General features: G+C 38.6%; 1 protein-coding gene across 2 annotated transcripts in view; it reads right to left on the minus strand.

Annotated features, from left to right (window-relative positions):
• LOC108430182 (ephrin type-B receptor 1) overlaps positions 1 to 23759 on the minus strand; it is a 406692-nt gene that overhangs the window by 60788 nt on the left and 322145 nt on the right. Inside the window, exons 10-12 of one of the 2 annotated variants that reach the window (XM_017702512.2) lie at positions 23441 to 23505; positions 7362 to 7484; positions 3689 to 3936 (exon numbers count right to left, since the gene is read on the minus strand). In XM_017702512.2, the coding sequence (XP_017558001.1) occupies positions 3689 to 3936; positions 7362 to 7484; positions 23441 to 23505 (436 nt within the window). Of the gene's footprint in view, positions 1 to 3688; positions 3937 to 7361; positions 7548 to 23440; positions 23506 to 23759 lie in introns of both variants that reach the window. The other variant, XM_017702510.2, reaches the window with a different exon arrangement.

A 23759-nucleotide genomic window follows, 5' to 3' on the forward strand; every position in this document is an offset into this window, starting at 1 on the left:
CTGCCAGTTCATAGTAGAAACAACCCAAAAAACTATAGAAAACGATTAGAGGAAAATGGTGAAAATTAGCAGACAGGGGCTTTAAACCAAACAGCATGAGGCACTCAGTTCAGAATGTTCAGTACAGACTCTGGAAAAAGGCGCACAGGCCAGTTGCTGGGTTTTGAGTTTGCGACTTATGAGAGCTCTCAGCCCACTTCCTGTGATTAATGCTCTGCACATGCTGTGATTTGATGTTAAATAAAGAGACACTCAGACACAATGTGCTCAGAGCCCAACTGCACAAACAGCCTTCTGCTGCAGCCAAGAAGCAATCAGAGCTGGCCTGCCTCTTTCACGCATTGATTTTAATCTGTCAATTCCTTTCACATTTCATTTGATTTCAGAGCATGCTTCTTATCTAAAGCCCTGCCACTTACAGCCAAGTCTGAAATGTCTTTTAGTGAAAAAATAATAATAAAACAGGTAAATTAAAGCAGCAGGTGAACTCATTCTTGTACATTAAAAAAAGCAAAGCTAAACTAAACTTCCCTCCACCTCAGCATCCGTGGCGTGAAGCTCGTGGGAGTAGAAAGCTTTGAACCGCAATGCACATGCTAACAAACACGGGGGCAGCGCGAGATCGATGGCGACGGTAGTCCGACGCGGCGGCTTGCAAAGCCGACTTCAAAGAGCGGCGCCAGATCAAAGTGGAGGGAAAACCAATCCATGAGATTGGAGGAAAAAAAATGGGCTGAACATTGATTAAGCAGTGTAGCCCCCCGTTCCACTCCCCGCAAGAGCTAGTGCCCAGTATAGCTGCGTAATATAGACAAAATACCATATTACAGTTATACTGCTGCATATAATGACCATGATTCACACTATAAAAAGATGGTTCTTCAAGGGTTCTTTAGTAAAGAAAATGGATCTATATATAACCAGCAGACCACAAAGAACCTGACATGTGTAAATGGTTCTCTGCATCATGACTGAAGAAGAATGTAATGTAGAAGGTTCTATATAGAACCTTTTAGGAAAGGGTGCTATATAGCACCAGAAAGGGTTCTTTAGTTAAAAAAGGGTTCTATTTAGAACTTAGAACCATGAACATTCAAAGAACCCTTTGCACGTGTAAATGGTTCTCTGCATCATGATTGATGGAGAATGTGCTATAGATGGTTCTATATATAGTATCTCACAAATGTGAGTACACCCCTCACCCTGGAGAGGCCTGTTCGGAGTGGAACCTGTCCTGGAATGACCCTGGCCACCGTGCTATAGCTCAGATTCAGGGTGTTAGCAATCTTCTTATAGCCTAGACCATCTTTGTGGAGAACAACAATTCTATTCCTCACATCCTCAGAGAGTTCTTTGCCATGAGGTGCCATGTTGAATATCCAGTGGCCAGTATGAGTGAATTGTACCCAAAACACCAAATTTAACAGCCCTGGTCCCCATTCACATCTGGAAGCTCTAACGAGTCACATGACACCAGGGAGGGACGACGACACAATTGGGCATCATTTGGACATGTTCACTATGAGGTGTTCTCACTTGTGTTGCCAGCTATTTAGACATTAATGGCTGTGTTGAGTTCTTTTCAGAGGACAGTAAATTTATGCTGCTATACAAACTGTACACTGACTGCTTTAAGCTATATCCAAGTTTCATTTCTATAGTGTTGTCCAATGAAAAGACATAACACAATATTTGCAGAAGTGTGAAGGGTGTACTCACTTTTGAGACATACTGTATAACTATATAAAAGTTTCTATATAGCCCCAAAAAGGGTTCTTTACTAAAGAAAATGGTTCTATTTAGAACCATGAACACTGAAATATGCCTTTGTATGCGTAAATTGTTCTCTGCATAATGAAATGGTTCTTCAGATTCTTCAGGACAATGTGCGATAGATGGTTTTATATAGAACCTTTTTGAAAGGGGTTCTATATAGCACCATAAAGGGTTCTTCTACTGTAACAAGCTTGACATCGTAACAAAAGAAGAACGCTGTTTGGTGCTATATAGAAACCTTTTCAAAAAGGTTCCGTATAGAGCCATGTATAGCATACATTCTCCAATCTGAACAATCTGCCAAATCATTCTGCAATGCAAAGAACCCTTTAATCATGGAAAAGGTTCTTTGAGTGTTTGTGGTTCTATATAGAACCATTTTCTTTAATAAAGAACCTTTGAAGAAGCATGTATGCGCTGCAACACGTCAACAGAAGAATTTATTGAAATTATATTTATTTATATTTATATACTTAGTATAATTTAAAATGATTAAATTATTATTTGTTCACTTTTACTATTAAATATGTCTGCACAATAATTGGCATAACTAGAAAAACTGAGCTTGTGCTGAATATTGATTCAAAGGACACAGATCACTATAGTATATCTTCTCAAACTACAGGAGGCTGAGGTTTACACTGTGATGAGGTTTAAAACCGACTAGCACTGATTACTATTTCTCATTAAAAACTATAAGAGTTGGTTGGATCACATGACTGTCTTGATTCATCAAAACGCCTACAGAAACACTTATTTGGAACTATCACTGGTCTGGATGCTCACAGTACACACACAAAAAAGGATTTGTTAAATGTCTCATTTGCATACCTCAACCTTCTGCATAATCACTATCAGTGTTGCAAAGGCCAATAATGTGATAACAATTAACAGATGACACTGTACAGAACTAGCACCCAGTGCTACATAAACCTCAGAAGTCTATCACAGGCCAGGTACTTGGCAGCGAAAAACAGCGAATCATCTAACTGAGGCAAGGTTGAGAGCTGAGGTGGTGATGGCATGGCATTGTTCTCTTCATGCCATTAATACTCTGTGTGAAAGTGCAACAGAGGCCTAGTCATAAAAGCAGTAAATTCAGCTTGAAAGACTGAAATATACTTTCCACTCTCCATTCTTCATGTATATATGAATGCACACCATCTCACCACAAAGTAAGTCAAGTAAAAGTCCAAATAAAAGCAATTTGGTGTACAGTATTCATAATCCAAGCAAACCGATGACCTTTAACTCAGTCTCATTTCACCAATGAGTGAAATAATCTAAGAGTAAAGTTATATTAGATATCGCAATTGGTGCATTTTAGTAGTTTTTTTGTGCTTTGGAACACATACACAGGGGCCAAAAAGAGTCCAGTAAGAGTCCAAGTAAAGCAGTTTAGATTTGAATATTTATATTAAGGACTTTATGGAGTTTAATTTTTTTTTATAGAGCCCCTGAAGGGACATGGTGTATCCAATACTATGTGTTGAGCATCAGATACTATGTGGTGAGCATAGTATCTGGTGCCCACCAGATTTTTTCCCTTCCTTATTCAAGTGGATTATCTTGTATCAGATTGCATTATAAATAACTACCGAAAAACGAATAGTTTTGCATAGTATTAACAGACAATGATAATAATGACAGGCCTAACTAACTAGAACAACTGCAATAGTAAAAATAATTAGCCATTTTCTGATTGCAGTTAACTACTAAATATGGCAATTTCCTTTCCAGGAAAACCTTTAAAAAACCCTCTTCTTAAGGTTATATCACGTTCATATTCCAACCATTCTCTTTAACTCTTTCTTAAATGGGGGATTCTGAGTATGAGAATCACATTATATTAGAGAATGTTGTTATTGGGTTATGTTTAGGAGGTTTTTCTTTATAGTATCCTTTGTCTTACCCTGAGAAAAGAGTCCAGTGCTCCATTCTCCATGAACTCTGTGACTATCATGACTGGCCGGCTTTTGGTGACCACGCCCTCCAGGCGGATGATGTTGGGGTGGTCGAACTGGCCCATAATTGACGCCTCGGACAGGAAGTCACGCCTCTGCTTCTCCGAGTAGCCCGCCTTGAGTGTCTTAATGGCCACGTAGATCTCTCGCTTACCTGGCAGCTTCAGACGGCCCTTATACACCTCGCCGAACTCACCTGAGGGGAAAAGGGAGCACATACAAATCTAGGTATTCATGTAATCCAATAAAAGTCAAATGTTTTGGTCAAAATAATGCAGACCAGTCTTTAACCATGTCACATTATTGATTCATCAGTGCATCTTTCTTATAGCAATACAATAAAATAATACTATTATTTTGTCCACACTGTGCCGCCCTAACAGATATAATGACATTTTATTCATGGCATTTAGAGGTTTTTAGGTTTCAGCCATGAAAAGTTTAATGTATTGGGGGGAAAAAAAGCACAAAATCTAAAAGTAGGCCGTAAGTTTTGCACAAGCCAAGTTTATGTTATTTTATGTTTTCAAAATGTAAAATTCAGCAAATAAACACTAACTGTGTATTAAAACGTATAGAAGTGTGTTTTCGTAGAGAATTTGCCTTCTACGCTGTAGACTGGGGTTCAATCCCCCACCAGGGCAAGCACCCTACACTATACCAATAAGAGTCCTTGGGCAAGACTCCTAACACCACCTTGGCTTACCTGTGTAAAATGATCAAACTGTAAGTCGCTCTGGATAAGAGCGTCAGCCAAATGCCATAAATGTAAATGTAAATGGATGTGTCAACTTATTTTTATGTCAAAAAAATATGTAATTTCAGCAGGGCATCTAAACTTTTGCATACAACTATAATGCATGTAGTTATGACCTGAAAGCTATTGTTGTTATAAGACTGAAACTAATTAAAAAAATCATTAAAATCATTAAAAAAATATTAAAACTGAGATTATCTGTTTCAGGTGCAGTATTACTAGAAGCTCTTAAAATTTTAAAACAGTAGCAGTGAACAGTTAAGAGTGCAAAATGACAAAGCATCAAGCTGACCTTTGTCAGACATACAGAAATGCATGCAACATGACTCGGTCAAAACAGCACTCCATGTAAATCTGTGCTTTTCTGCTGCTGTGCTCAGTAACATGCGCCCTTTCACAGCTGCAAAATAAGCAACCGATCCACAATCCTTTTAGTGCATGACCTACACCCTGCCGTTCCGCATGGATAAAAAACTATTAAAACAGGCACTTAACCCTCTTAAAGTGGCCAGGACCTTCATCAATTACAACATGTTTATGATTTCAAAAAGTAACAAACAAGAAAGAAAAGAGCAAAGTGGAGCAATTCAGAGTCCTTTTGCACTTTAAATCTATTTGCTGTTTTGAGAGCACAAGCCTGTACTGGAATGTGTTGCTCCCCTATGAAGTGCAGGACTGAGTTCGAGTTTCCTCCACAGGCAGTTAGCATGAAGTGACTAAAGCCATATTTCCACTGGTGGAACCAAACAATCTAGAACAAACAGATCCAGTCTGCTATTAAATTTATCATGCCACAGTGCTGGGGGCAGATGATTACAATGGGATTTTCATGACAAATCTAATTTAGGGCATAATTTTGAAACTGGAGAGTGCTGTTCAGTGCGAATGTACTGGTGCGGATTGGCCTCCGGGAAGTTTCAGAATATTTCCTGTAGGCCTTTCCATTTTTAGTCTATGTGGGCAAAACAGTCAGTGTTTCTGATATTGTGGCTCACACCAGGTCACTGGGTTTGCTACAGTATACGTGGCCGAGGTAGCCTTGCAACGTTTTGATTATTTTGGCTTCAAGCAGGCCATTTGGACAGGTACTTTAGAGGAAACATATTTTGCTTGCAAGTAAACAAGTTGGGTGTTTTAACACACTGAAGGATCCACTTTGGAAGAGCTAACTAGCTAGGTTAGATATCTACTATAGAGCAAACAAACCCACCTAGCAACTTAGCTACCTACATAGATGTTTTAACAAACTAATGTCCACTTAGCAAGAGCTAATTTTACCTAGCTTAGCTAACTACTGTAGAGAAACTGAATTACCTAGCAAGTTAGCTATGTAGCTAGGTGTTTCACCCAACTGATATCTACTTAAAATAAGTTGACATTAGTCAACTTTGTTAACTACTATAGAGAAAATATATCTACTTCGCAAATTAGCTACCTAGATCAGTGTTTTAACAAACTGATATCCACGTAAGATGATCTAACATTAGCTGACTTTGTTAGCTAATGTAGGGACAATGTACCTACCTAGCAAGTTAGCTACCTAGATAGATGTTTACCTATATCAGTGTCAAATTGATATCCACTTAGCAAGAGCTAACATTAGCTAGCTTTGCTAACTACTGTAAAGAAATCAACATACTTAGCAAGTTAGTTAGCTTGCTAAATATGGTAACAAAATGAGGTATCTTGGATGAGCTAACGTTAGCTAGCTGTGCAGAGTAGCTAACAACAGTTTGCTAGAATAAAATAACTTCCCTTTACAGATACCTGCAATGCTACTGTACTCTGTTACAGTGAATTAGGGCGTTCCATGGAGATCACAGTCTATTCAGATTGACCATTCATGATTTCTTCATAATAAATAAAGACTGATAAATTGTGTGATACGTTTATTTGATTTTGGACAAATACTTTTGTAGCCAGTCCACCTCTGGGCCACAAAGATGCGAGCTTTGTCTGCAAACTCCTATTTACATTCATTTTCAGGACAAGCACATGTCAAACAGTGCCACAGGCTGTGCTTTATTTCAGTGACATCTTTGTTAACATTGTCCCCAGGCTGATTGGGCAGCAGGACGAAAGTGCTTGAGTCACAAGGGCTAGGTGGTTGATGAGGGCATCTCTGACCTCTGAGCAGTGATTCTGTGTCATGGTTATTTAGGTGACTCTTTACATGAGGGGACAGATGGCCTATATGGTTGTGCATGTAGGCACACAAGATACGCAAGAGGTACATATATACATGTCTGCATGTGTGTACACACGCACACTGAGGCACACTGAAATGCTGTTATGCTCTAGTTAACTCCGTGTGATAACAGTACATGCTTTCAAATTCATGTGCATTTACATGTGACCACAAACACACATATGCACACATGTAGCAAATTGTATGATTCTTATAAAGTAATTATGTAAGTCCTGTACATTTCTCTGACTGAAATAAACTAAAGTACTATTCAAGCTGGTTTCATTTTAACTGGGGTGTGTGTGTGTGTGTGCTTGTAACATAATATGAAGGGGATTTTACTGGCTAAGTTGTACAATATAAAGTACAATTATACAATTATCCAAATTAATAAAGCATTTTCCAGTTTCCTTCATGGACAAATGCAAAACTCAATAACAATAACAACACTGACCAGCTAGAACAGTACTACTTAAGCAGCTTCCACTCTTCCCACAAACCCCAAAGTCTTGTATGCACCGTTAAAAATAAAATGTTCCTTAAAGCAATGAAAACATGATACTTTGAAGAACCATTCTGTAAATGAGACGAGTGAGTGTGAAGAACCTGTAAATCCATGTAAATCCGAGTGTACATACCACCATCCTCATCCTCACATACATATATGTCAACTCACCTGCTCCGATGACCTCCTCGATTTTGACGGTGGAGACGTCAATCTCCTTGGCGAATTCTCGGACAGCCTCATTGGGGTCCTCATAGGTGAAGGGGTCGATATAGATCTTCATCCCTGGAGAGCCTGGCAGGGTCGGGCAGCCCATGGAGGAGTGGCAGTTAGACAGATCAGGTCTCAAAGACAGCTCTAGAACAATTCAAAAGTCCACACATCACTGAGATGTTCTAGAATCTACCCAGAGTGTCCTTCAATGAGCCACTTCCTAATCAGCTGGTGGTTCGCCATTCCCTGACCTTAAGGCCCAAAGGACTGCTGACTCATCCCATGTTTCATTGACTAATCCAGTGCTCAACCTTGGTCCTGACTATTTTAGTATTTCCCCTACTCCTACAACTAATCTGACCAACCAGCTAACCGATAAGACTTTCCTGATTGATCAAGAAGCAGTAGTCAGCATGGAGGAGGAGGTTCCAGATAGCAGTTTCCTGCTAAACACAGAGTCTAACATTTCAGATGTCAGTTTTGCAACTGGCAAAAAATTGCTGCACAAGACTACTTTTTTTAATAAGTACTCAACTAGTCAACAGGTAAAACTGAATAACTCAAGCTCCAACACTCATGATTCAAGTATTTATCAGGCTCTTTATGAGCTACAACAGGTATGTTTGAGTGCAGGGTCTCTAGGACTGGGGCTGGGAAGTGCTGATTTAATTGTTGTTGTTTTCTGAAATACTGAGGAGCAAATATCATTATAACCATCTTACTGTGCCTGACACCTTATTATAACTAATACTTTGTAAAATCAGGCCACAGACTAAATATCAGTTCAACTCAGAGGATTTTGAGACTGTTCCTTATTACATCATGGACCTATGGATAGAAATGAAGTTTATTTTTGCTAAGAAAGCAAAGAAGCTGCATTCCCTTGGTGAAATATACTAATTACATTTAATTCAAGCTTCAAGAAAGGCTCATTAGAAAGTTTTACTGTATGCTGCAAACACACCTAAATATGGTACTTGGTCAGCAAATTTGAGCATAATTTCTTTGCTGGTTTTAACATATATTTAGTATAATTTAACGCGTTGGTAAATAAATAATTTTATGAATAATTATAGCATGCAATTTGACCAGGGGTGGCAAAAATGTTGCATACACCTGTATAATTTTGATTTTAGAAAATGCAGACCAGTCTGGTCAATTCAAGGGTTCACTAAAGTACTTTCAGTATTTTGCAATTGCAATGGGTAGCAATATAACTACAATATGGTATTTGGTTCATGTTTGTATAGCACTTACCAAAATACTGAACTCCAGCCCTAATTCCCCTCTAAACACATCCCATTTAATTCCACTGCTTTGACTGAGTGATAATAAGCTCCAGTGGGGAAATGTTTATCTGGGTAAATGTTTGACTCCATCAATCGTTTCTCAAATACTGTAACATTTATCATAAAAAAAAGACTTTCTCAATGTCATTCAGCCCCAATAGCCAGACAGATTCCCTGCCTGCCAGGCTGTAGGGAAGAGGCAGCCTTTCTCCCACACTGGATGTTCTCTCTCTCACACCGCTCTTCACACCGTTCATAGACAATACATGACAATCCAGTGGAACCATCATTAAAACCAGTGAAGGCACCAGACAGCAGGAGTCAGGGTAGACCACTCTTACCTAACTGCAGACTCACTCTACATCTCTCTTTCTTCATCTCACACATTCTCTCTCTTTTCACATCTCTCTCTCTCTCTCTCTCTTGCAATCTCCCTCTGTCTTTCTCTCTTGCTTACACTCTCTATCCCTCACACTCAGACATTCTCCTTCCATCTCTTTCTCTCTCTCTCTCTCCTTTTTTGATAGCGCCGAATCCAATTTTGCTGTGCAGCTCTGCCCCACAGGAGCTGGTAAACAGATAAACCCGACACGCTACCAAACTGCACTTTACGCCTGAAATGGCTGCAGCTGAGTATGTGAACATTAGCGCATGTGTGTGTGTGTGTGTGTCCATGACAGACAGAGAGACAGAGAGAAGAAGGGATAGAGGAAGAGAAGAGATAAAAGGGAGTGTAGGTGAAGGAGAAAGATGAGAGAAAGAAAGGACAGCAAGAGGAGAGACAGAGATAGAAAGAGGGAAAAGAGAGAGAGATAGAAAGAGGGAAAAGAGATCGAGAGAGAGAGAGAGAGAGAGAGAGAGAGAGAGAGAGAGAGAGAGAGAGAAGGAAACAAACAGATAGAGAAACAGACGGGAAACAGAGTGAGTGAGCAAGAGAGGGAATGCAGAAACAGAGATAGAAGGAAAGAAGACAAATATAGACAAATGTAGGAAGAAAGCGAGAGAAAGGGATAGAGAAAGAAGAGATAGAAGAGAGTGAGAATGAGAGACACTGAGTAAAAGAGAATGGTAAGAGATGGAAAGGGCAGCAAGAGGAGAGAGATAGAGATAGAAAGAAAAGAGTATGTGAGTGAGAGCAAGGGAGGGAAAGAAGACAGAAAGAGGGATAGAGTAAAGATAGAAAAAAGACAAAAAGTAAAAGAAAAATGAAAGAGAAACAGCAAAACAAAGCACAAGAGGAAGAAAGTGGGAGAGAGAAACAGGAAATAAAGAGAAAAAAGAGTGAGAGGCAGGAAATAAAGAATGAGAGAAGAGAGAAAGCAGGAATGAGAGAAAAACAAAAAAAGAGTGAAAATGAGAAAGAGAAAAAAGAGCAGAGAAAAATATAGAAGGTGAAAGAAAGTGCAAGATCGGGAGAAAGTAGCGAGACAGGAATACAGAAGGAAAGAAAGAGATAGAAAGAGAAAGAGAGGAAAGAGAGAAAGAGAGGAAAGAGATTGTGAGCCAAACCCTTCAGCAAAACACAGCAAACACAAACTGAAAAAACATGTGTTCCAGAGCATTTAAAGAAAACTGATGTCAAACACCAACAGGATCCGACATGAAACAGTTGTAAATCAGCCAGTAAGATGATGCAATGATGCTGAAATCTACTGGGCTAGCGTGTCTTCTACAGTACAGCCAAGAGGGAGAACATCATGTCGAGGCTCACTTGTTTCGGGGATCAAAGCATACAGAGCGTGAGATACAGGAATGACAGAACTGATGAGACAGATTTGCATAGCCGTCCTCAAAATTTTGCTATTGTTTCATTCTCTTTCATTCTTTCAGATCATTTGGACCAAGTGGACGATGTCAGTGGGCACTGAACAAAAGTCTCTAAGTGACTGGGTCAGGCATCATAATTACTGACTGAACTGTCCTAGCTGTTCATCAGTGGTCTCAGCTTCAGATGCTCTGGCCACAGCGGCAGACTCTCAGGGGCAGAGCTTTCCTTTTCAGCCTGAGGGGCTTGCTGCAGAAAATACACCAAGTCTACAGACCATGTGTCAAACACAAGGCCCGTGACACAACCCTTTCTGGACTGCAAAGTTATTTTAATTGTCTATTAACATTAACTCATTTCACAGTGCACTACAATCCCCAGCATGCACTGCAATGTAATGTGCGCTCGGACTTTCCTACCCCAACAACAATCTATGGGACAGGAGTTACATGTCAGTTCTACACAATTCTATACAGTTACACACCAGGCCTATCACCAAACAACTAACTGCAGTTCAGCCAATATAAGTGTTTATAAACTTACAGCAAAGAAAAGATGTCAGGTGTCTAATTCAAGTAGCTATATAGGTTTACATTTTGAATGGAATATTTCAAGGTCTACTACAAGTGTCTGCTTTTACTGCTGAAGTTTTTGTGTATTTTGAATAAACAATGGACTATGGTCAGTTTGGTTTATCACAAAATGTTAATTACAAATGAAATAAAAACTTTTTTTTTCTGTGTCCCACAGATTTGTTGAGATTTTTTGATACAGTCCGTTTAGTGGGTGAGTTTGACACCAAATTAAATGTAATCACAGCGATATCAATACAAGTCTGGGTGACACTTTATTCTGATGGCCCTTTTCAGATGAAATAAACACTCTGCAGTGTTTCTCAGTAACATTTCAACAGCATATCATTAATATAGCAGCAGTGAATACATTCAGTAGATTATCAAGAGACTTTTAATTATCTGAGTAAATACAGTTTATAATCTGCTGAACTCAGTAGTTTTTCAGACCATCTCAACATCCTCAGCAAGCTGTTATAAACACACCGACACCATTCTGACTTTAACTGGATTAGGTTTTGGTTAAGGTTAGGGTCAGGATTAGGGCAAGTATGAGGGTTAGGAGCAGGTTTTGGGTTGACTTTAAGGTTAGGATTATGAATAGGGCCAGGGTGAGGGTTGAGATTAGGTTTTGGGGTGAGTTTAAGGTTAGCATTAGGGCCAGGGTGAAGGTTAGGATTAGGTTTTGGGTTGAGGTTAAGGTTAGGAATAGGATAGGGCCAAGGTAAGGGTTAGGATTAGGTTTTGGTGTGAGGTTAAAGTTAGGATTAGGGCCAGGCTGAGGGTTAGGATTTGGTTTTGGGTTAAGGTTAGTGTTAGGATTAGGGCCAGGGTTAAAATTAGGTTTTGGGTTGAGGCTTAAGTTAGGATTAGGTCCAGAATTAGGGTTAGGTTTTGGGTAAGGTTAGGTTATGCCTAAGTAACAAATGAAGTCTACTTAATGTAGCATATAAATAATGCATCTACTTAATGAAAGTAATATATCCACAGTACATCTTTAAGATATTTACCTCAATATATTCAAATCTTGCAATAATAATAGTTGCTGTGGAAATTGCAGCTACTTTTAGCTAGAATGCATTCATTTAATTTTCCCTAGATCGAAAGTTAGCAAGCAAGCTTGCTCCTAGCTGATCTGACAATAAAACACGGCACTAGCAACACCGACTGAAGCGCCACTACAGAACTAATTGCATGCTAAATTGGGCCCAGCTCGCCAGTTATACTCTGATTGGCTATAAACATAGAGCCACAATGATCACAAGACAATCTGGCAATAGCCAGAAGTCTGGCTTGAAAGGTAAACCTGAATAACCCCCTACAAGGAAAATTCACAGGAGGCCTGAGATTGAAACTGAACAAAATTTAGCGAGAGCTCAGCACTTCCAGGATGGTTACACTGTCAGAAACTCTAAAAAATACACTAAGAGCCTATCTTTCCTCCCTAAGTTTCAATTTACATTAATGTACCTTTATCTGCTCACTGTATGCTTCCAAAAGTACTGCTGTGCACCTTTTATAGCTGGCAAGATCCAAATCCCTAAGGCTGGGGGTACAACAATTGTACCTTAGAGGTTCCGCCCCAGTGGCAGGAATCTAAAAGGTAAAATTCTGTGCTTTTGTTTCTAAGGCTGCCTACAGACGATAAGAGCTTTGCTCTCCGTAAGGAACCGCTGATTAGCATTTTGCTCTATGAGACTGAAACTACAGTAAAACTTTGAAACTTACGTACAGCTGCTTATCTCATTGGCTGCACTTTGGTTACAACCTTGTATGCTGTAATTTGAGCAGAGGTGCACAAACTTTCACAAAAAAAATGAATTACATTTGACAAACTGAACGAATGACATAAAAAGTCATCCAAACAAGATAAGACAAATGTCTGTTTGGCTGTGTTATGTTGTACCCTCATGAATCTAATCGAAATCTGCGTGGAACAAATGTAAATATGACTGATTATTAGAAAATGCAATACAGAATGACCTTTTAAAAAACAACAAATAAAACAACAAAACACAAATAAAAGGTGTGTGCAAAAGTCAAAATTAGTTAGTTAAATCAATCTGCTAGTCTCTTTTTTTTCTCGTAAGCCCTCATAGCTTTTTTAATTCATTAGGCCTTAACCATTAGGCCTTAAAAGTCCAAAGTTTGATAAAATAAGCGACCCTTCATACCAGGGCCTGCCAATAATATATATACTAATAATATATATGTTGCTGTTGGGAGAAGACCTTGCGTCTGTAATTTTGTTTTATTGTTCATTTTTTCATATAATTTGAAAAAGGCAGTTACTTTATTGTGTATCAAAGTTCATGATGAAAAGACCAAAAGATGTGGTCCAAAATTACTTCTGATGGCAGCAAGTTATACCTATATATATATATATATATATATATATATATATATATATATATATATATATATATATATATATATATACATATATATATATACACCATTATTGTCTGGAGATTCCAGACTACAAATAAACAAGAAAAAGTGCAAGTTCAGAAGTTTCTGAACATCAATGACCAAAGCAATATGACTGCTGCTGAATGTTTCTCCCTAGATTCCAGATGAGACTAAATCGAGTTTGTCCTGCAGATACAACATGCAGGTCATTCTACTGCACTACAGATTCAGAGCACGCTCAAATTTGTTGCTTTTATTACAGAACTGGGACTCACGTCCATCAATAATTAAAACAGCAAACAGTTTATTCGAGCTTTCCTAAGGCGCTTATAGCTGAGAGACAGAAATACAGACACCAACGATAATATTTCATAACTGATTTGTGCAGGCCTTACACACCTACTGGCCTGCTTCCTGATTTCTGCCCTGCTCTAGACCCGGCTAGACCAGAGAGAGAGAGAGAGAGAGAGAGAGAGAGAGAGAGAGAGAGAGAGAGAGAGAGAGAGAGAGAGACAGAGAGACAGAGAGAGAGAGAGAGAGAGAGAGAGAGAGAGAGAAAGAGAGAGAGAGAGAGAGAGATAGAGAGAGAGAGAGAGAGAGAGAGAGATAGAGAGAGAGAGAGCCTATTGCATCAGAACAAATCTGACTTCTGCAGGGAGAAACTAACTTTAGCAAAACCCCCTGAAACTATGGATGAAGCCGTCAGAGCTCATTTTGCCTCTCCTGGTTGAAAAGCTGCAGAAATAGGAGGCTGCTTCTACACATTTCATGTCTTTGCAAACACTTAATTTCCACATTTATACTGACTGAAACTCGATCATCAACAGACAGTCAATTATTATTATCAGCATATGAAAATCTCTTCAAATTCATCATACTGATGATATGGACAATTGCAAATGAGGTTTCAACACTGATACCATGGCTGGAAAACTTGTTCTATGTCGAATACTTTTGAGGCTGATTCTGAAACACTGGCCAAACTGTTGCCTGGAAAGGTCTCAAGAATCAGGAAGAGTAGGACAGGAACTGTATTTTAAAATGCACATGCTGTTATTTGTTGACTGTACATCATTAACATGAAGCAAAAAATACAGTGACACTACATTAACACAAAGTTCTGGAACAGCGAACTAATCTGGAGGACAATATAACAATCCAGAAGGAAAGGATTAATACTACACTTCCTATTTAAGAACTTTATAAAACCTTCGTTACACATACATAATGCTCCTGCACCTGCACCGCAAAAATGATCTAAGCAACTGAAAACAGTTACGCATCCCTCCGGATCTGACTCTCTAGAGAACTCCCAATTCCCAGAAGTCCATTGATCACAGGATCACAGAACTGTCACACCACCATCCACAGCCACTCGTGGTTCCAATACTAACCTGACATACCTGTTTTGTTTGTCATATGACATGTGATAATAAGTATCTAAAGCCAGGGCTTTTAGTTAGACCTTTGCGAAATATTGCTTCTTTCTTCTGAGCTCTTCTGAGAGTTCTTTCTTGTGCTACCTTTTTGTGTATTAGACTGTGTTTCTGGATTTTTTATTCTGATTTTGCCTTTGCCCTTTTTGATGTTTGCTTGCCTTTGTTATGTTTGTCCCTTTGCATTTTTTGGCTTGTTTTGGATTTGACCTGTGCCTGTTTTCTGACCACTAGTTTGGGTCGCACCAGTAACCAGTAAAGCCTCCTTTTCTAATTTTATCCGTGAGCATCTGTTCAGTTGGGTTGCTTTACAAAAACATCTTAAATGTGTCAAAATATCTAATGTTTCACATGATAAGACTGTTGTAAGAATTATATAACCTAAGATTCTTTAGCTAATTAAACAATTAGTTAATGATTAGTTCATTGTTTATTTAATTTATCCAATTTTATTTCTACACAGTTTTATTTGTTTTAAGTGTTTTATTTCACTGGTAGATAATTTTACTAGTTTCAAATATTTCCTGAAACAAAATTATCTGCGTTATTTTTTGAAACAACTAAAATTATCTGCCAGCTGAAGAGACTTTCACTGCATATAAACACTTAAAACTAGTCAGAATGTTTCACAATAGTTTCTACCTAGTTTCGTACTTAAAAACTTTATCAAACTTTTAAGCTTTTAGCATATGTAAGTTGCATTTTATCTATACAGATGTGTGTATTGCTGACACAAATGTAAATAAGTGTCTACATGGAACATGTATAAGTAAGATAAGGAGTAACACTGTACTTTCTAGTTAGTTTACAACAAAGAATCCTTCAGTCAAAGTATTATTTAGGTTAAAAAACTATTTTTTTAAAACCAAAATAAACTAATTAATTTACTTACAATTACACATAAAGTATTTTTTTAGGTTGAACTGATGAGCCAATTTTTCTAGTGTGCTGTGTGTGCATTTCATGCTGAAGAGACTTTTATAAAATAAACAAGCTTGAAATACACTGTAAAAAATGCATTATTTCAGTTGAAACTGAAAAAATTGTCATGCAGTAGCAAGTAAATTAAGTAGTATTATTCAACCTAAATAAATACTGTGAATAAATAATAAATTCAGTCAATGTAAATTTTTGAGTTGAGTAAAATTAGTTCAGTCGCTTGTTACCACATGAAGTCATCTTTTAGGTTGACCTAACAAGCTGTTTTTTACAGTGCTGATAACACATACAAGCTGCTTTTAATGTATATAGATACTTGAATTGTTAATATATTAATAAATATACAAATAACTTGTTGAATGGTCTAAAGGTTTAACACTATAGTTCAAGTTTCCTGCTTAAAAAATTTACAACACATTTATTCTTTAAAGATGGTGCTGTTGACATAATCTTATATAAACATTTATATATAGAACTTGCTAGCAGGTTAAAGGGGTGACACTACAGTCAAGGTTTTCTTCATAAGAACTCCATAAAACCATGATAACTCATATGTAAGCATGCTTATGAGTAGGCCATGCCTGGCTATATTTTAGCCCTTAAGTTAGGACCTTCAAATAATGGTGACACTTTAGGGAATCTAGATATGTTTCTGCATTAATACAATCAATGTAATATTGCTTAAAATTCTTTACCAGCTAAGTAAAACTGCATCGTTTCATTTACCCATAAAATTATCATAGAAATAAGTCACAGCCTCAGCAGTCAGTCATCGCAGAGCCTGAAGATTTCTCCATAAACTAAAATGAATTTACAGCTATTCATTCCATACTTGGCTCATTCCTGAGTGCACTTCAATTTCATAAATACCATTTAGATTGAATATTCCACTCTGCTTTCCCAGGTATAATGAGAGACTATTTTCCCAACTATTAAATTGTCATTCCTTATGGAGCCAGAGTGCATTGTGGGTATGCAGCATTACCAAGCTTGGCACTGACGACAGCAGGCGATAGCTTTAAATCAATATTTTACAAGGAATCTTATTTCTGTTTCATTGCAGGTGTTCTTTTTCTTTTCCACATCAATTTCAAGTCACTTTGTTCCCGAGGGTATACGTTAGATGAAAGGAATTACATTTTTTTTTTTTTTTAATGAACAGGTTCGAGCTGTATGATTAGCTTGACTGAACCTGGGGTGATAAACCAAAATAAAGACAAAAATGGAATTAAGGAGGCAAAAATATTACACAGGGGGTACAAGTCCAGTCTGTACATGATTATAGTTCAAATGTCATACAGGGCATAAGGATTATGGATGCATGAGAAAATCAAACAGCAGGTCACAATGTCAATGCACTTTCTAGTCTCTCTGGGCCAGATGTGATCTCGTAATGAGAACATCTGAGGATAACAATGAGATTTTGGGCTAAATGTGGATAGTTTTGTAGACTAATTAAGGTAGGATCAAACTGAGTATGAAATAAACCAGCCCAATGACTTGTGAAGGTGGAGCTCGAAGTAGGGGATAATGGTGGAGGGAGGGATAAGGGTGGAGCTTAATGCTCCACAAAGACAAAATAACATAACATTCTGGGAAATTTACTAAAATTTGCCACACCTCAGCCAAACTCCTTAACAAATGCAAATCACTGGATAAGCAACTGGATAAATATAATCACCAGACAGGCTAAGAAAAACCTTAGGGTGAAAATAATCACAAATATCAAATACTGATTCTATGCAGTCACAAATAATGCTTGGAAACCTGAATTACTACTTGTGATGGTATTTTATGCGTTAGGTTATTGCTGATTTATTTCCCAGTGATGAATTTCATTTATAATGGTTTGATTGAAAACAAATGTGTGTAAAAGGGAGAGCGGTGTTTTACAGTACTTGCCAAAGGCTAGAGAGCACACCACTAATGTGACCATTGAGTTGACCGTCTGGATTCTGAGTTATCTATGAATGTTTAATATAATGTTACGTTATCTTAAGAGCCCAGACATATTTCATAGAATAATAATAAAGCAAGAAGCAGCATTGAATAGACTATTGATTTACTTTAAAGCTTTTAACCTCCATTTACCAGTAATGAACAAGACCGGAGCATTAAGAACAAGGCCAAAACTCTAGAGAAACCTGTTATTGTGGCTCAAAATGTGGGCTTTTATATTGACAGCTTTTGTCTAGTTACAGATGTGGCTATTCTGCAGGTGCCATAGTGAATGCATGTTGAATAACTGTTTTTGAAGGCACTTACAAAGGATTTGCTACATTCAGAAAGGTGTTAAGAAGCAATTAAGGGGTCCAAGCAACTGTTTGAGTGGAAAGTTATAAATGCTCGTCATCCTCGTTCATGTAAAGTGCTGCAGCAATGCTTTGCTTCAGAAGATATTAAACCATTCACTTTTACAGCACAAAATTCAAGAATGCTTAATTCATTGTGCTGAAATTAACCAGCCAATAATATTCATTTTCGTCTAAACCAGATAATGTGTCTTACATAATTTGTTATGAAAAAGTATGGGTGGAGTTACAGTGTATCCCAGAAGTAAGTACACCCCTCACATTTCTGCAGATATTTAAGTTTATCTTTTCATGGGACAACACTGACAAAATGACACTTTGACACAATGAAAAGCAGTCTGTGTGCGGCTTATATAACAGTGTAAATTTATTCTTCCCTCAAAATAACTCAATATACAGCCATTAATGTCTAAACCACCAGCAACAAAAGTGAGTACACCCCTAAGAGACAGTTCCTGAAGTGTCAATATTTTGTGTGGTCATCATTATTTTCCAGAACTGCCTTAACTCTCCTGGGCATGGAGTTTACCAGAGCTTCACAGGTTGCCACTGGAGTGCTTTTCCACTCCTCCATGACGACGTCACGGAGCTGGTGGATATTCGAGACTTTGCGCTCCTCCACCTTCCACTTGAGGATGCCCCAATGTTCTATTGGGTTTAGGTCTGGAGGCATGCTTGGCCAGTCCATCACCTTTACCCTCAGCCTCTTCAATAAAGCAGCTGTCATCTTAGAGGTGTGTTTGGGGTCATTATCATGCTGAAACACTGCCCTGTGACCCAGTTTCTGGAGGGAGGGGGATCATGCTCTGCTTCAGTATTTCACAGTACATATTGGAGTTCATGTGTCCATCAATGAAATGTAACTCCCCAACACCTGCTGCACTGATGCAGCCCCAGACCATGACATTCCCACCACCATGCTTGACTGTAGGCATGACACACTTATCTTTGTACACCTCACCTGATTGCCGACACACATGCTTGAGACCATCTGAACCAAACAAATTAATCTTGGTCTCATCAGACCATAGGACATGGTTCCAGTAATCCATGTCCCTTGTTGACATGTCTTCAGCAAACTGTTTGCGGGCTTTCTTGTGTACAGACTTCAGAGGCGGCTTCCTTCTGGGGTGACAGCCATGTAGACCAATTTGATGTAGTGTGCACTGACAGGCTGACCCCCACCTCTTCAATCTCTGCAGCAATGCTGATAGCACTCCTGCGCCTATCTTTCAAAGACAGGTGCACTCAGGTTCCTTGGACGACCACCACGAGGTCTGTTCTGAGTGGACCCTTCTCTTTTAATACGCTGGATGATCTTGGCCACTATGCTGCAGCTCATTTTCAGGGTGTTGGCAATCTTGTAGCCTTGGACATCTTCATGTAGTGCAACAATTCGTCTTTTAAGATCCTCAAAGAGTTCTTTGCCATTAGGTGCCATGTTGGAACTTTCAGTGACCAGTATGAGAGCGTGCGAGAGCTGTACTACAAATTTGAACACACCTGCTCCCTATGCACAACTGAGACCTAGTAACAATAATGAGTCACATGACATTTTGGAGGGAAAATGAGAAGCAGTGCTCAATTTGGACATTTAGGGGTGTAGTCTCTTAGGGGTGTACTCACTTTTGTTGCCGGTGGTTTAGACATTAATGGCTGTATATTGAGTTATTTTGAGGGAAGAATAAATTTACACTGTTATATAAGCTGCACACAGACGACTTTTCATTGTGTCAAAGTGTCATTTTGTCAGTGTTGAAAAGATGAAAGATAAACTTAAATATCTGCAGAAATGTGAGGGGTGTACTCACTTTTGTAATACACTGTATATACAGATTTATGAAGTAGAAGGTTGATACCTGCATAGTGTATTAAACTTTTAAGCCCAAATATTCATTTGCAGAACATTGAGTGACACAAAGAGTACTGTAAAACACTGCTGTGTCCGAACCACTCATACCAGCACAACACATACTAACACAACACCACCACATCAGTGTTGCTGCAGTGCTGAGAATGATCCACCACCCAAATAGTATCTGCTCTGTGAGGGTCTATGGGGTCCTGACCACTGAAGAAGAGGGTAAAAGGGGGGTAACTAAGTATCAGAGAAACAGATGGACTACAGTCTGTAACTGTAGAACTACAAAGTGCAGCTATACAGTAAGTGGAGCTGATCAAATGAACAGTGAGTGTGGAAACAAGGATGTGGTCATAATGTTATCCCTGATGGGTGTATATTTCATACATATTACATCAACAAAATTTTAACTTTCAATGCAACAAATGTGTTGATGTATTTTATTCACATAAAAATATTCTCAATTTTTTGTGTGTGCGTGTCGAAACAAATGAAGTGTGAATAACTATGAGGACTGATGGTGTTTGGCCCAGAACCTGGCAGACCGCCCAGACACGTTGCTGTGGTGAGCAGGTGATGCTCCGGCTCCTGACACACTGTCTGTGGAGACCTGTCACACGGCAACATCTGGAGCACTTAAACGAGCCCTGACGAACATTACCATTCATTTAAATTTAACAGTGAGAGAGAGAGTGTTGTGTGTGAGAGAGAGACTAAGAGTGTGTATGTAGTGTCCATCTGGGAAGGTGTCACCAGGGTCAAGTAGTGCATTCTAATGCCTCGGTGCGACTCTTTGGCCCTGTGTATGTGCCTCACTTCCAGAAAAAGTGAAGGTGACTGAGTCCACCAAAAAGGATGTGGGACTCTGTGAGACCATTAAAGTGCACACAGTGTGTCAGCACATAAGCAGTTTGACTACAAGATGTTTCCGCAGCTGTCAAACCACGGACATATTCTGCCATGGCTCTCAGCAGCATGGAGGAAGCCACCAAAACCCACCGGAACCCACAAAGTCTGGACAATATTTACACCACACACACACACTGTAAGCAAACCCTGATCGCTTTCCAACATTGGAGAGTATACAGTTCAGTGCAGAAGTTTGGGCGCCACAGGTCAAATGACATGCTTTGTTGATGTTCTAAGTGAAATTACGTGAACATCCTCTACACGGAACAAATGTCAGCACATTTTAATGCACAATTACTGTCTGTTTGCGGAATTTAACATATTTGGGGGAAAAATAAAAATGTGGTCTTTGCAAAAGTTGTAGCACATTTTGTATTTAATATTTTTTTCCAGTATGCTACAGGAAATAAACAGAAATGGTGCACAAAACCAACAAAACATTTCACCTGACTAGGGACACCCAAGCTTTTGCATATGACTGCATATGACAGACTGATATTCTACTAAACAGACTGATATACACTATATTCTACAGACTGATATACACTAATAAAGTTAAAGGTAAACTAAAAGAGCAACTAACCTATTTTTCAACTTAACTTAGTTACTTCCTAACTAACTTTTCTAACTTATATACATGCTGGTAAGTTTAAATAGGAAAAAAAGGAGTAAAAAATGAGCATGGGTAAAAAAAAATATGAAAAAAGTAAAACATGGGTAAAAGCAATGTTTATAAAACCAAACTTGGGTAAAAATGTGGATAAAAGCTAACATATAAAAAAAGAATGTGGATAAAAGCCAACATGGGTAAAAGCAATGTTTATAAAACCAAACTTGGGTAAAAAATGTGGATAAAAGCCAACATGGGTAAAAAGAGAATGTAGATAAAAGCCAACATGGGTAAAAAGAGAATGTAGATAACAGATAACATGGGTAAAAATGAGGATAAAAGTGAAAAAGGAATGTGGATAAAAGCCAACATGGGTAAAAAGAGAATGTAGATAAAAGCTGACATGGGTAAAAAGAGAATGCAGATAACAGATAACATGGGTAAAAAATGAGGATAAAGGTGAAAAAGGAATGTAGATAAAAGCTAAAAGTGAAAAAGGAATGTGGATAAAAGCTAAAAGTGAAAAAGGAATGTGGATAAAAGCTAAAAGTGAAAAAGGAATGTGGATAAAAGGTAACATGGGTAAAAAATGTGGATGAAAGCTGATGGTAACATAAGGATGGATAAAAGCTAACTTGGTTAGTAAACAACAACACAGGTAGCGAAACATGGGTAAAAATAAAGTGAACACATAGTAATGTGGAAAATGTGAAAGGCCTGTGTGTGTAGAGACTATGGTGAGTTAAATGTTTTAAAAAAGTTGGTCAAATTGTGGGTTTATATGTGTAAAAAAGAACAAGGAAGAAAAACAACATGAGTAAAAAATAATACACAGAGCAACACTGCTCAAAGTAAAGTGCATGAAAAGGCTATTACAGCAGCTGTGGGAATAGCGAGCGCTAGGCTAATAATGACTTCACAATTTACAGAGTTAATTATGCAGAGCTCAGGATGTTGACATTCCAGTTACTAATAGTGTTTCATCATATTCAAAGCTAGAAAATATTCCTTGTTATTCTAAAGACTCTTAATATCATACTTAATTTCAAATGCTTCATATAACTTCATATGTCTTTTTGAAGACATAAAAGCGGAGTCATTTATTCTCCCTAAATTGCTCATTTGATATGCAGGGTTGTTTGTCATATCATATCAAAAAATATCATCATATTTTTTCCCCCTCCACCACATTCATTATATAAAGTTTCTCAAGGGTTGCCTTCAACCAAACTTTGTATAAGAGAGAGAGAGAGAGAGAGAGAGAGAGAGTCATAGAGAAAGAGAGAGAGAGAGAGAGAGAGAGAGAGAGAGAGAGAGAGAGGAAGAGAGAGAGAGGAAGAGAGAGAGAGTCAGAGAGAGAGAGAGAGAGAGAGAGAGAGAATCAGAGAGAGACAGACATAGAATCAGAGAGAGAGCGTGAGAGAGCGAGAGAAAGAGAGAATCAGAGAGAGAGAGAGAGAATGAGAATCAGAGAGAGAGAGAGAGAGAGAGAGAGAGAGAGAGAGAGAGAGAGAGAGATTTATTTCATGGACTCTAATGAGTCAGAGCCTTTTTTCACTGTTTGAGGGCAGCCGAAGTGAAAAGACTTTCACTGTCAGATTATACAAAACGCACTGCTCTGGAATGATCCCTCGCTCCTCTCCTCCGCTTCGATACGTCCCTCCTGGCTCTCCTACCACGCTTCAAATCTCTCCTTCTCATTCACTTGCTCGCTCTCTCCTTTTCACTGCTATCTACATTCTCCCTCGTTCCCTTCAGACAGAGCTTTGCGACTTTTACTGACTGGCCGGCTCCCTCGTGCTCGCGCGGAGAGATGATTATAACTGAAAACTGTCCATCACTGTCATGAGGACGGGGATGGAACGAATTCAGCGATGGATGGATGAAGGGTTTCTTTTGTGTGCTGTGATGGAGAAGTGGAATAACCCTCACCTGTGCCTGTACTGTAGTGCTGGAGCTTGTCACTGTACACTGCCTCCTTAGTGTAGGCACGCTTCCTGCGAGGGAGAAGGAGAGAAAAAGAGAGTCAGACAGAGAAAATATATATACACACCACCATTCAGAAGTAAAAAAAAAAAAAATCTAATAAACTGAAACTACACTATAAATTTTCATAAAGGGCCCATATTATAGAACAATAAACTGCCCCCTACTCAACACTGAACTCCGACATTCTCAGGGACTTTGTTATGCACTCGTCACTTTAACTGGTCCATAAGCTCATTCTAACTGCACTACTGTTCATACCCAC

This window comes from Pygocentrus nattereri, chromosome 19 (genome assembly GCF_015220715.1).
Source record: "Pygocentrus nattereri isolate fPygNat1 chromosome 19, fPygNat1.pri, whole genome shotgun sequence".
Taxonomy (NCBI): domain Eukaryota; kingdom Metazoa; phylum Chordata; class Actinopteri; order Characiformes; family Serrasalmidae; genus Pygocentrus; species Pygocentrus nattereri.